This window comes from Pagrus major, chromosome 4, assembly GCF_040436345.1.
Source record: "Pagrus major chromosome 4, Pma_NU_1.0".
Classification (NCBI taxonomy): Eukaryota; Metazoa; Chordata; class Actinopteri; order Spariformes; family Sparidae; genus Pagrus; species Pagrus major.
The window spans coordinates 37,409,818-37,424,319 of NC_133218.1; the positions used below are offsets into that span (position 1 = coordinate 37,409,818).

Below are 14,502 nucleotides of genomic sequence, written 5' to 3' on the forward strand. Positions count from 1 at the left end.
GTCACTTCACGCCGGACTGCTTCAGCAACCAGGTCAGGACTGGACGCTGGACTGGCAACAAGATTGTCCCTTAAAAGATGGATCCATACCCACTGTCAATGATGGAACTGTAAATATTTAAAAAACAGTGTAGTTTGTGTTACTTTGGCCGTTTAGCACATGAGCTAACGCTAATGCTAACGCTAACGCTAACGGTCGATGTAAATATGAGGCTAACGTGAAGTTATCAACGTTGGGCTTACTGGCCGTAGTATTCACGATTTGTCATATCAGCACTCTTTTAAAACATGACAGTGAATTGAGAAAATGAATTAAGATATTGAGATTTTATCACTTCTAACCGGCCGGTGAACCACTGCTCTGCCGTAAACAAGCAGAGGAGATTGTATGAAATCGTCTCGGTTGTTAGCGGACGGTGAGCTGCTGTTCCTCCGTGAACAAGCAGAGGAGACGGGGTGAAATGTCTCGGTTGTTAGCGGACGGTGAGGTACTGTTCCTCCATGAACAAGCAGAGGAGACGGGGTGAAATGTCTCGGTTGTTAGCGGACGGTGGGCTGCTGTTCCTCTGTGAACACGCAGAGGAGACGGGGTGAAATGTCTCAGTTGTTCGCGGACGGTGAGCTACGTTAATTCATTAGCATGTTGTGCTAAAGGACAGTGACCTGCACGTTACCTGCAGTAAAGCAATCACTACTTTGTTTTGGAGCCGGAGACAGGGGTTACCTGCTACATGTCTGCTGTGCTACTATCAGTTAAATGCAGGCATGGACACAGAAAAGTTGCTTCGCAAATGTGTATAGCTCGTTGCCATGGTCACGCGATTGTAGGAACATATGTCCATCGCCTCTGCATAACACTGAGGCCCTGTTGTTCTTGTTAACCCTTTTCATCTGGATGAAGATTATTCACAGGAAGAAGCCTGCCATCTTATCTCCTGGCAGAGAGGATAGTGTTTTTCTGGACCATAAAGACTTCAAATGAGGACAGTTTTAATTAATTTACAACTAAACTCCCATTTCTGAACTCTCTTTCCCCTTTGAACAGATAAATTCTTCACACAGGTCATGTTGAGTCCTCTGCCAGTTCACCAGGAGGGACGAACGAACTGGTCATCAGAAGGTGTCAATACAGAGTCTTTACATGTGTAAATTAATTAACACATCAAATGGCTCTCTTCCCCTTTGTTTTACTGTATTTCTTTCTACCTATGTCTCTCTCTCTGTCTCTATGACTTCTGATCCATAAACACACTCTCCAGAGTGGACACCAGACACCTTCTGACGTGTTGTTCTATGCTATTACTCTGTCTTCTGTTATTTACGATGCATCTGGTTCCACAGATAGTGGGACATTCCATTCAAATGGCCTCTGTATTCTTCCAGATTTCAGACCATTTCTAATTAACCATTAAGTCAGTATCTCACAATCTCATTTCTAACACATTAAGAAACAGTAAGAGAAGTTCATAAAACTGATCTTTTTCCCGTTTCTCTACGATTAAGATTGACTGAAATCAAGTTTTAATGTTTAATCTGTCCTGTGTTCGGTGGAACCACAGCACCTCCTGATGGTGAGTCCTGGTACAGTTGGACGAGAAATATTCTGTTTAATATGTTCATGGTTATAACCAGTAAATGACTCTGATATGTCTTTGTTTTAACAAGTATTAAGCTGAAATATGTATACGTGATTTTAATCACGTCATAATCATTTTCATGATAGACAACGTACATCTATTAAGCCATGGTGAGAATCTGTGAGAAGGTGAAGTACTGTTTTGTAACGTTTAAATCTTGGAGATAAAAGCCGGTAAGCCCCGCCTAGACACGCCTCGATTTGCAAATAGTAAAACGGAGAGATCACGTCTCTCGAGTCAGTTTTTTTTAAGGTTCAGTTTTAGTTTTCAGTTTTGTTTAGTTTAAGTTTTTGTTTTAAAGTTTCTTTTGTAACTTATTTTTGAAGCTCTTTACTTTACTTTGAAACACGCTCCAAGACAGCAATTTCAGCAGAAGTGCTCACGCGTTGATTTTTCTCACTTTTATATTTTTCGCAGTATTGATTAGCTTCTTTTATTAAGTTTGTACCAGAACAAAGTTCTGTTTTAATTTGTTTTATACCGTTAAGTATCGTAACCTGCTTTTGAAGAAGTGAACTTAATTTAGATTACCTTGCATTAACTAACAACGGAAGATCCGCCTGATCAACGTATCATCCTCAGTTATTTTATTCAAGAAGTTAAATTTAGTTTACAAAGTCAGAGCCTGAGAACCACTCGAAGAAACGAAGAACATCTTTATCAATCATCATCACGACACCACAGCAACTTGCTGTGTCCGAGACCGTGCAAGCGGTTTCCAACGAAAGACAGACTCTTTTGACAAGCCCCCAGCGATCGCTAGCGGTATCATCCCGCTGGGCACTGAGCCAAGATCTGCACCGGATCGGTACGGGACCAGCTGCCCTCTTCCTAAGACAACGGACCGAGGTGCCCAACCGACTGATACCGGACGAGCTGACCCCCGGCCATTGGACCAGGACTGCCAGCTAGAGCCGCAAATCACCCGAGGGAATCCGCTGCCGCGGACTCCGCAACTCTGCTGAGAAAGTAGGCTCTCCATCACTCACAACAGCTGGATTCACACATGATACATGAGATGGTGTCTATGGCTCTGATTCTGATCTTTTAGCTTAAGAGAAATTCGGTTAGGGTCTCGTTAGTATTAAAATTACTCCCGTAATCTTTAAATGCTTCAACCTAACTCGTGATCTCACCATCAGCCCATATCCCACTAATAACCCATTACTTAGTTATTTCACTTTTCCTGTTACCTGTTGTTATTCATTTAAATTGCCATTTCATTTATTTAACCTGAATTATTTAGTCAATAAACATATTTAACCGTATGTCGTTGTCTGTGCAGGTTTGTTTTTAATGTGGAGAACCGATGGATATGTGTAGAATTCACTACTTCATTTATGAGATTGAATAAATTGATCTGAAATTGATTAGAATTGATACAAGTTAAACTTGTCCAGTCGAATTTGATTAATTACCTCCGGATTATTCAAATAGACAAAACAACGGAGGTGGTGCCCCATTAACGAGTGTTTTATTAATCGCCAGTGATTAATAAATTACATTTATTATTAGTGTATCTCCTACACGATGCCGTCCTCACGTCTTCCGCCCGGCAGGAAGAGGTGGGCGGCGCACGCAGTAGCTCATTAGCATAAAAGGGAAAGGCACTCAAACCAGCCGCTTAAAACAGGGCTGTGAAACTGGTGTGTAAACACCCTGCTGTGCTCAATCCTTCGGTTTTTTCGACCAAAGCATGTTACTGTCATTCCATTTAGACATCAAGGAACCATGTCAACAAGCAGAAATGAGCATAATATGTCACCTTTAAACTTCCTGCTTGATCACTCAAAGAGTTGATCTGCGACTGCATGGAATGAACCCATGAACTCATCAATCATCCCTGGGACACACTGAGCGAAACAGTTTACAGCTGAAAAATTAACTAGGTCAGCTGTCAGCTGACACACATTAACTGCTGGGGAACGTCGGGTTCCTGACATTCATGTTGGTGCCACTTGACTCGCACCACACACCCAAACACTGACGCAGACCAATCCCACGCCCCCTCCATTAGCAACTGTTTTCCCCGCTGGCAGTGACCCGACAGCAGGAAGAACTGCTCAGTAAGGGTCCGAAGAACTTCTGTTGAGAAACGCTTATGTTCGCTTTGTTTCTTGTGTGTTTCATCTGTCTTTCGTAAAATGAATAACACTCATCATACGAGTGTCGGGAGGTGGAGGGAGAGTCTGCGGAAGCAATAAACTGTGTTGTTTGCAAATGATTTCGTGCAGCAGTAGTAAATCAGTGAGGAGCAGCTGTGCACTAGCCAGCTAACAGTTCTTTCTTTCTTTCTTTCTTTCTTTCTTTCTTTCTTTATTTGTTCTGATCATGGCAATTTAACAATCATACAAAAACAAAACAAAACACAACTATCAACTAAAACATATTCCATGACCAGAAAGGAGCAGGAAGAAGAAAATCTTATTTTACCTGCCCCTCCCTCAAGACAAAATAAATGATAGATGTTCTGCACAATTACAGTTTACAATACAACATTAACATCACAAGAAAAAGTAAAGATAAAACAAGAAATAAATTCTCTGTCTCAACACTCGTACACAATATAGATCCTAACTATTTTGTTCATACAATACAACTATTCTTTTTTTATATATTTTTTTAAACTGAAATATATTCGGACAACACTTTAAATCACTCTGTAAAGAATTCCACAGCTTAACTCCAGCAACAGAAATACACATCTGTTTTAAAGTTGTTCTTGCAAATTGGTGCTTGAAATTAAATTTCCTGCGATGATCATTAGAACTAAAAACAAACAAATTTTGCAATTTTTCTGGTAAAACTTTACATTTTGCCATGAACATAACTGTGAGTGTCTGTAGTTTGACCAAATCATGAAGTTTCAATAGTCTTGATTCAATAAATAACCTGTTGGTGTGTTCTCTATATCCCACATTATGAATAAGTCTAACTGCTCTTTTCTGTAATAAAAATAAAGGAGTTATACTGGTGGAGTATGTATTACCCCAAACTGCAGCACAATAACTAAAATAAGGCAAAATTAGTGAACAATATAAAATGATCATTGCTTTATAATTTAACATATATTTAGCCTTATTCAGAACAAAAATATTCTTACTCACTTTTGATTTTAACTGAGCCATATGAGCTTTCCATGTCAATTTATCATCCATGGTCACACCTAAAAATCTAAATTCTGACACTCTGTCAATTAATGCTCCTTCTAAAGAAAGTGATATATTCGCCTCATTTCTTTGATGGCCAAAAATCATAAACTTAGTTTTGTTCAAATTTAGTGACAGCTTATTGACATCAAGCCATTTTTTCAATTTCACCATTTCCTTTTCTATACCGTTTGCAAGAGTTTTTAAATCATCACCAGAACAAAAAAAAGTTGTGTCATCTGCAAACAACACAAACTGTAGTGATTTTGACACTTCACATATATCATTAATATACAAATTAAAAAGTTTGGGCCCCAAAACTGAACCCTGTGGGACTCCACACTCAATGTTCATATAATCAGATGTGTTACCAAAAAAATGCACATATTGTTTTCTGCTAAGTAGCTTTGTACCCAGTTTAAAACCACGCCCCTCACCCCATACGAATATAATTTTGAAATGAGAATTTTGTGGTCAATTGTATCAAACGGTTTTTTTAAATCAATAAAAACCCCAATTGTTTGTTTCTTACTTTCTATTGCTGTGGTAATTTCTTCAGTTAGTTTCATTAGAGCAAAACTCGTGGACCGATTCTTTCGAAAGCCAAATTGACTCTCACTTAACAATTTATTTTTTTCAATAAAATAATCCAATTTTATTACAAACAGTTTCTCCAACACTTTTGAAAATTGTGACAATAATGATACCGGTCTATAATTAGTGAAACTATGTTTATCTCTGACGATGTGTATTTAGCACCGGCTTGGTACCTGAAACTTTCCATTCAAATTTCAAAAAGCAACCACTGGGCCGCATCCCTATTCATTATAAATTCAAAGCACAACCGCAGGACAACAGTCTGTCAAGATGTCGGTTGATTCTGAACTTGAATTGTTTGTTTTGTCTTGGACCAAACTTCAGTAGCTTTCATTGGCTTGTTTCCCCTGAACCAAATGAATGATGCGGAAAAATGTAAGTTGTCGCCACGAAAATGCTAAAGTTTGTCATACTTTGGTCTCTGACCTCAGGCAGTTTGCAGGATTGTTATAAAAGCTACATTTGAAGTAGTAGATCTCAATAGTGAATAAAACCTTCTGGATGCATGAATGTGAAGACCTGAAAACCTTATGTAGGTAAACAGCGTGTCTAATATGAGAATAATAAATAAGAAATAATACAAAAAGACCAGTGTGCATGTGTTTTTGTGCAGTGATGTACGACAACCTGTCGACTAAAGTCCCCAAATAATCCACCAGCCAATAGTGCAGCTCCCTCCTATCACTGAGCAATATCATAGCAAGTACAAATGTTTTTTATTTATCTACAGTTGAATGAAAATAAAGTTATTACTTTTATTGAAAGCTGAACAAACAGACATATACCTGATCATACCTGATTCACAAGGTCTCACAGACAGAAATGAGACTGATAAGTGTCGATGAGAGATGTAGATAAAAACAAGGTGTTAAGAAGCCATAGGAGGACTGTTACGGCAGCAGCTGTGTGTTGGAGCTATGAGAAAACAGTGCAGCTCTACTTACTGCAATCAGCCGCAACAACAAAGCACTTAATCTGTGACAGAATCCTCACAATGCATGACATGTTTTCATTCGGGTTTGTGCAAGCGACGATGGTAAAATGTGACCCTGGACGCACCTGTTGTACACCTGGGAACTCCCACAGAAGTGGTTTGAGTACTTTGCCAGGTGTATATCTGTCTCAATATTACACAGGTTTTCTATAAACTGATCAATGTACAAGTTTTAAAGTTAGACACTTGTGAGCAACCGCTAACCATTTTTAACACACAGAAGACCTTTATAATTAAACTGTGGAACATTTAATGATGGATTTTATGTTGTAGAAAGAAACGTGTAAATAACTTGTGGTCACCACGCACCTTATTTCACACATTTAACTGTAAACCAATTTTAAAAACTCACAGACTTTCAGGTGAGGGAACCGGATGTGAAAAAATGCTAACTGATTTCTGTGTTTTAGGACTCGTTCCTGCATCACTCTACTCGTATCTGTTGTCTTAACCCTCACCCAGGTCAGAGCAGAGAAACAGCAGAACAGAAACTAAAAGCTAAATGCCTCTGCCTCCACCTCTGACTGATGAGATGTAGATTACCTGCTTGTTGTACAATAAGGTATCAAACAGGTTTTTCGTTTATGGGAAGACTGAGACGTATTTCAGGCTGTTCAATGAAACCGGTTTTGAAACATAGTGCACATACCTTTCAACATGCATGACAGCCTGTCAGCTTCTCCAGTGGGCGTATATAAAGATGCTGCAGGTGACAAATCTGGAGACAGAGGAGAGTTTGCGGCATCATGGCCTCCACACTGGTGATCCTGCTTCTGCCGCTTCTGGTCTCGCTGGCATCGGCATCACATCACTATGGTGCAACCTCGACCTTCACCTACAAAGGGAAAAACCCTGATGGCTCACACAGGGTGAGTGATTCAACTTTTATTAAAATGTAACATTACATACAAATAATGTGTGAATTTATTTTATCACTTTATTATTATTATTGCTGTTGTTATTCTGCAGAAGAGAATTAAAACCACCTGTGAAAATGAGTTTTTTCTCCAGAACTCTGGGGACAAAAAAGTCAGAACTCAAAGTGGCCTCAAGGCTCTTTCATAAATAATATTGATTGTCCACTGAGTGCTTAATTATTATTAATTATGCTCTTGTGTTTAGTATTTTCACTCCAAATGGCTTTGTTGATTTCCTATATTCAAGACACAATAGTTACGTCAACGTAGAACTTGGGTGGACAGTAAATTATATTATCTTGTAAAACATTCTTTGATTAATATATGCCTGCAAAACAATAAACGGTACGGATAAAAGAAGAATTAGCTACGGTGGAATTTCCCACTAGTTTAAAGGGACGTCCTCCAGCCTCACTTTTTATTAAAGAAACGATAAAGAAGCTACAGATCATCTGAAGATGAGATTACACCAGCCATCTGCTCTAGAAATGTATGCAAATGAAAGCAGATAGACGGCATATTCAAACACCACATATCAAACCTTTTAATGTAAAATATTATTGTCTTAAAGTAACAAATCACAACTGGGGAAGTTTAAAGTTGATATATAGTAGTTTTTGTTTTTGTCTACCCTTAATTATGTCCACATTCAAACAATGACTTCATCGACATATTGTGATATTATTGTTTATGTCTGATTTCAAAAACATCTGCTCTGAAATGATCAAAACATGGAGGTCACAGCCTTCAGGTAATTGAAAATTGGAAGTCAGCCCCACAGTCCACAGTGTTGATGGCTGCCATCCATAGTACTGATCTGAACTCGTCCACCCGTCCTGCTCACTTGATTTGACCCCCTCAGACTACCACCTCTTCCCTAAGATGAAGAAGGAGCTCACTGGTCACCATTTTGACAGTGATGATGACGCTAACCCTTTTAACAATGATGAATAAATGTTCTAGGTTCTCTGAAATTGACTCCTTCCACCTCAGGCAACCTCTTGTAAACTCTTGTCGCATTATATTTACGAAATATAAAGAAATGTCATTTTAAAACGGTTCTGTAGCTTCTGCAGAGCAACCATCTCCAACTGCACAATTGCTTAATCTCATCTTTTTCCACAGGTTGATGTTCGCAGCAGGGAAACCTTCACTGGATGTTGGCACATCCTCAACTGGTATTGTTACAACGGCAACTGTGGCAGTAGAACCAGTTATAGGAGAGGCACACTTGACAACAGCACCAATGGAGCACGATGGTGCGAAACTGAGACGGTTTCAACAAGAATCGTCCCGAATGACAAACCTTTTAATTTGAGGTGAGTTTTTTACTTCATTAAATCATATTAATATTGTTGCTGCTGTGCTTTATTTATTGAGTGAAGTTTGTGAAGCTTCGTCTTAGCCATCAAAACTGCTTTGAGTCACCCAGTTGCACACAATCAATAATGAGTATTGTTTCCACACATACCAGGGCATCCAGCTGCTGTTGGGTCCGAAATCGTAACCATTTAAGCGGTTGGTCTCCACTGACCTCTGTGGATTTGGGAACAAGATCTGACACCGGACAACCAAACAGATCACCAGACATCGCCATTCTACCTTTCCTACGGTAAGTTCCCTGCAGTCAGCATGAAACAGATGTCCTACTCTCCCAGTGGTAGTATGTAAAAGATATATTGTGGCAGCCAGATAATTGTGTCAAAATCAAGCCCAATGATATTGAAATCGTTGGGCTGAAAGCAAAACGTAGACTGCAAACATTTTTACTGGGAATGTTTCCCACAGCACGTCTACAAACCAAAAGATCTGTCAGCAGGATCATTTACAAAATGTTACAATCACATAAACATGACTGCCTCAAAAATCAGGTGACATGTTTTGTATCATTTGGCAAAAGAGTGGGGGGCTTTGGGTGCAGGCAAGATGGAGAGAAGTTTACCATTGTCCAGTTACTTAAACAAACAAGTTCCCGTTTAACACATTTCTGGTTTTACTGCAGGTCTGTGAGTGGTTTGTTCACGCGGCGCCACCGTACCTTAGTGTCAAACATGGCCGATGCACTCTGCAGAAGGCCGTTACTAACCATTAATGTTTCTATTCCAGAGTGCCTCAAAACTGTCCACGGACATACAAACTGCCGTCTTTTGATCCTGATGGTGACAACGTTCGATGCAGATATGGAAGTATCAGATCTGTGGAGTGCAGCTCGTGCCGCTCACCTTCAGGCTTCGACTTAGATCAGGTTAGTCAACAAATCCATATACAATGTATGAGGAAACTGATTATTGATGAATTGATTGATGCCTGACTTAACTAGTAATTGTTTACATTGTCAGGGCTCTTGCACACTAAACTACCGCTCCTCCCCTGCCGACGTCAGAGTTTATGGATTTGAGATGGTTGTGGAGGACTTCCCGAAAAGGAGCATCAGTCTGACCTATGATGACGGATCCCGGACCTACAGGGCGCCACTGCCTGTGAGGGCAAAGAGACAAGCATGGTGGACAACAACCGCAGCTCCAACCACAACCACAGCCGCATGGCAGTGGTGGAGGGGGCTGACAACCTCAACCACAGCTTTCCCCACAACCACAACCACAGCTTTCCCCACAACCACAACCACAGCTGCCCCCACAACCACAACCACAGCTGCACCCACAACCACAACCACAGCTGCCACCACAACCACAACCACAGCTGCCCCCACAACCACCACAGCTGCACCCACAACCACAACCACAGCTGCCCCCACAACCACAACCACAGCTGCACCAACCACAACCACAGCTGCACCCACAACCACCACAGCTGCACCCACAACCACAACCACAGCTGCACCCACAACCACCACAGCTGCACCCACAACCACAACCGCACCCGCAACCACAACCACAGCTGCACCCACAACCACAACCACAGCTGCCCCCACAACCACAACCGCAACCACAACCACAGCTGCACCCACAACCACAACCACAGCTGCACCCACAACCACATCGTACCCTGGCGCCATTGGTCCTCTCAGTAAACTACCTTTGCATTTCTCTTTTCTTGGTAAGTCAGGTTTCTCCTGTCATAATTTTCTGACTACATTATTAATGAGAAAATCTTTATTCTTTAATATCTTAGATAAAGACTTTGACATTGAGTAGAAACGTTTGTGCATGTTGCAGCTCAGGCAACACCCTCATGTGTAATGTTACACATGGTGGTCGCCAGAAAAGCTTAACCAGAAACCTTTTTTTATTGTTATTATTGACATTTTAAATATTTTATTTATTCAGTTAACTTTTATGCTTTGGTCATTGAATAATTGCATTTGGAATTTTAATTTAAAAAAAAAAAAATGTAATTCCAGTGGACCCACCTGCTCCATCATGTGAGGAGGGGCTCTACTTGCCAAAGTTGTTGCCCCCAACACCTGCAAATGGAGAACGCATCCAAGCAGAGATCAACAAAGAACTGGAGATAAAAGTCAAAGCACAAGCTTCATACGCAAGGTAAGTGAGAACCAACGAGATCAATGTGGCAGAAAAAACATTTTTATCATTTCAGCAGGTAAAATAACATCAGATTAAAGAAGTCTGTGCTTTCTTTCTTTTGTTTCCATACAGAATAATTGATATCATCATAAGTGGGCCCTTGAATATCAGCAAGCACCGGACCACAAATGGCGATTTTGCCATTAGGTGGACACCTATCACGGACGAACTGGGAAATTATTACTCAATCTGCTTTGCTGTTGAATCCATGGCAGGGTGAGTTTAGAGTCGAGAGAAAGTGAAAATTAGGAAAGCTACAAACAAATAAGGAACTTATCAAGCTGCCAAGATTTAAAGAATAAAAATGTGTTCATTAAATAGTAAAGTCAGAGGAAAACGTGTATCAAAAGTAAAATAAAGTTTCAAAAAGCATTTTCAAACTACACCTTACTTTTAATCTTTTTTAAGACTGGATAGTCTGGTTTAAGTCACTTAACATTTACACTTCTGTCACTTTACATGTAAGGGTTAGGGTTAACCTGTCGAACCAAGTTCACCCCAAACAAATAGGGGGCAGCATGTCATGAGTAACCACTTACTCCTGCTAAACTCCTGCCTTTAGCTAGTTAGCTCAGTTAGCTGTGCAGTGGTCCCAACTGGGAGCTTGTAAAGGTATCACAAGACAGGAAATGCTGGAGCTAGCTGCTTAGCATGCTAATCTCAGTAGATATCTCTACAAGACAATACATAGACATCTTTGACAAAGTGTAAGAACTGTTATTTCTTCACAACAAATGTTTGAAACCAAAATTCTGACATGTTCTTACATATTACTGGAGACTTTAACAATGCCAAAATGAGCTAAGCTGAATGAGTAACGGACATTAACCTCCTCAGTTAAAATGTTGTAACAGTGTTTACTGATGCTTTCCAGGTCTAGGATCTACCAGTCTGAGATGAGGTGTGTTGTGGTGGACGTCGTGGATCAGAAAGGTGAGTTCAAGCGTTACTTTAATATCAACATTTTGTAGTGTAACTACAATTGTAATGATGTGTTTTTACCCAATACACTATCATGTGCTGAATGCTATGTTGATGTGGACTCATGTTAAGTGCTGTGTTCAGGTTAACTTAAATGCTATGAAACAAAACCATCAATTGTATATTGCAAAGTTTAATGCAAAAACACCACCAGGGTTCTTTATTCATACAAACTGAAACCTCTCCATGAATATACTTCACTTTGCTTTTTTGGTGTAAACTTAAAGTTAACCTGTGGAGTTTCCTTGAAAACAAACACAAGTCATGTTCAGTGGTGGAATGTAACAAGGTACCTGTACTTTACTCGAGTATTTCCATTTTATGAAGCTATTTTTAAACCCTCTTAGATTACAACTGTTTCCTATAAAACCTGTTGATACACAACATTCAGTCCTGTGTTTTATGAGTAAGGCATGCTCAATCTGATTGGGATCTGGTGAATTTGGAGGCCAGGTTGATGCTTTGAGCTCTTTGTCACTTTCTTCAGGCCATTCCTGAGCTGCTCTTCAGCATAATGTGTATAAATTATTCACAAATATACTGTATTTCCTTGCCCTAGTTAAGTCCTATGTGAGCTGCAGTGAGTCCACAATGACAGTAGAGATTGAGAAATCTTCATTCCCTCGACTCCATGAGGATAGTTTGCGACTCAATGACCCCACCAACACCATCTGCAGCCTCCAGAGACACTCCAACAGCACTCACGTCATCGCTGTCATCCCCCTCAACGCTTGTGGCACTGAGATCGAGGTAACACAGGCTCATTTTCTGGTATCATGTGCTCTTCCCTTCTTAGCAGTATGATGGCTGAGGATATGACTTTTTATTCTGCAGGAAGATGAGGACAACCTCATTTTCACTAATGAAATCACCACCGTCGACAGAAGGACGGATGTGATCACCAGGAAACACCTGCTGGAAGTGCAGGTGTGCTGCCAGTACCCAAAACGGGGAAATGTGTCACAGAGCTTCACAGTGCACAGGCCGAACGTTACCGTCTGGGAGAAAGGCTACGGCAAGTTTACCTACAGGTTTGAGTTCTATCCTGACAGCACATTCCGAACCATGGTGGATCCAAATACGTACCCTCTGGAGTACGAGATAGGGAGCAGGATTTTCATGCAGATCGAGGCCACCTCTTCAATCAACAACACCGTGCTGTTTGTGGAATCCTGCAGCGCTGCACCATATGACAACCCAAACTCCAGGCCAAAGTACACCATCATTGAAAATGGGTAGGCATGAGTACACCCTCTAGTGGCGGCAGAGGACATAAAAAAGATGTGTTGCTCGTTAAGTTTAGGTTTCACCTACATTTCCTCATCATCTAGATACCTTCAATAGAATATTATTCCACTCTGCCCTTTAATGTTATCCATTGTAAGACGTACAGAGAGAACATTTCTTTAGTTTTCATTTTTCTTTGTTCTGATAAGGTGTAATGTGGACTCGACTCTTCAAAGACACACCCCTGACCACCAGAGACAGTTCCAGTTCAGCATGGAGGCCTTCAAGTTCATCGGTCGGAACAACCAGGTGAGGGATGGATTATGTGGTTAGACTGGAGGGAGTGACTGTAAATGTCTCTGTGATCATCTCTTAATGCCTCAATGAATAGGTCCAATTCATAATTTCCTCCTTTTATATATATTTTTTATATATAGTTTCATATTGCAAATCTGATGCCTGATGATCACGACTGAAACACCTATCTTTAATAAACCCAGTGCTGACATGCCTAACCAAAGGCATGATCTTGCATTTGGGGTCTGACAGCTAATTTTTCTTAGTTGTTTGTGTACGTCTGTTAAATGACAGCATGTCCTGTTGTATTCAGGTGTACATCAGCTGTTCAGTCATGATGTGTGAAGCAGGGAACCCCAACACCAGGTGTGCACAGGGATGCCTCAACTCCACCCAGCTAGGCGGTCGTAGCAAGAGAGAGGCTGTCACCCAGACTTCAAGGCACCTGGTTTCCCAGGGTCCCCTCCGCTTAAAGAGATCAGCTGAGGGTGCTGAAAGCCCAGGTAATGAGAACAGGGAGTGTTTCTGAACAGCACGCCTGCCGTGTTTGAGAGTGAATTCACATTATGCTTCTCTTTCCTCCAGTGATGAACCTGAACCTGGTCTTCATCGCTGGATGTCTTCTTGCAGCTGTCGGCATGATCAGTGCAGTGGTCATGTACAAAACCAAAATGTCAAAGGTCAAATACCAACCTCTGCCCACATTTGAGAGTTAAACAACAGCATGAGCAGAATACAAGTTCTGTTTTTAATTACATTTGAAGATATGAAGCTCTAGGTGATGGGTGGTAGGTGTCTAATTAAATGCACTTTTAAACAAATGGATGTATCTTACATACAGGAAGTTGCATATTAAATGAAACTTAAAATGAAGGATGAACAGCTGGTACTGCACCTGCTGGCTAGTCAGGTGTTGGGTTTACTGTTGTGGGATCCCATGTAACCTTACAACTGTTTTACTATTACAGTATGATTTAGCTTCATTTATGTGTTATCCATTCAAATGATATATGAATATGTAAGAATTGGCCACTTGTCAAATTCCTACTCAGAAATTTGGGGTAACGCTGTGGGTACCTTAGGTCATATAGGTAGAAGGGCAGGTGTAGGACCATGATGCACCTGGGTTGGGTTCTGTTATTTACCAGAGGAGGTGAGG

General features: G+C 40.7%; 1 protein-coding gene across 1 annotated transcript; it reads left to right on the forward strand.

Annotated features, from left to right (window-relative positions):
- The first annotated feature begins 7,122 nt into the window (after positions 1-7,122).
- LOC140994310 (CUB and zona pellucida-like domain-containing protein 1) lies at positions 7,123-14,059 on the forward strand. The gene is made up of 13 exons (XM_073463881.1): positions 7,123-7,245; positions 8,419-8,612; positions 9,400-9,538; positions 9,761-9,896; positions 10,252-10,350; positions 10,655-10,796; positions 10,911-11,054; positions 11,713-11,771; positions 12,379-12,569; positions 12,654-13,054; positions 13,256-13,355; positions 13,657-13,846; positions 13,929-14,059. Exons 1-13 carry the CDS (start codon positions 7,123-7,125, stop codon positions 14,057-14,059), a joined length of 2,049 nt encoding a protein of 682 aa, XP_073319982.1.
- Positions 14,060-14,502: the final 443 nt, after the last annotated feature.

What these genes read in the sequence shown, in the direction of transcription:
- LOC140994310 (XM_073463881.1), top strand. Translation starts at nt 7,123, where the DNA reads ATGGCCTCCACACTGGTGATCCTGCTTCTGCCGCTTCTGGTCTCGCTG. An exon ending in TCCCCACAACCACAACCACA is followed by an intron (nt 9,897 to 10,251) that starts GCTTTCCCCACA and finishes CCACAACCACAG; the next exon opens with CTGCACCCACAACCACAACC. An exon ending in GCTGTTGAATCCATGGCAGG is followed by an intron (nt 11,055 to 11,712) that starts GTGAGTTTAGAG and finishes GATGCTTTCCAG; the next exon opens with GTCTAGGATCTACCAGTCTG.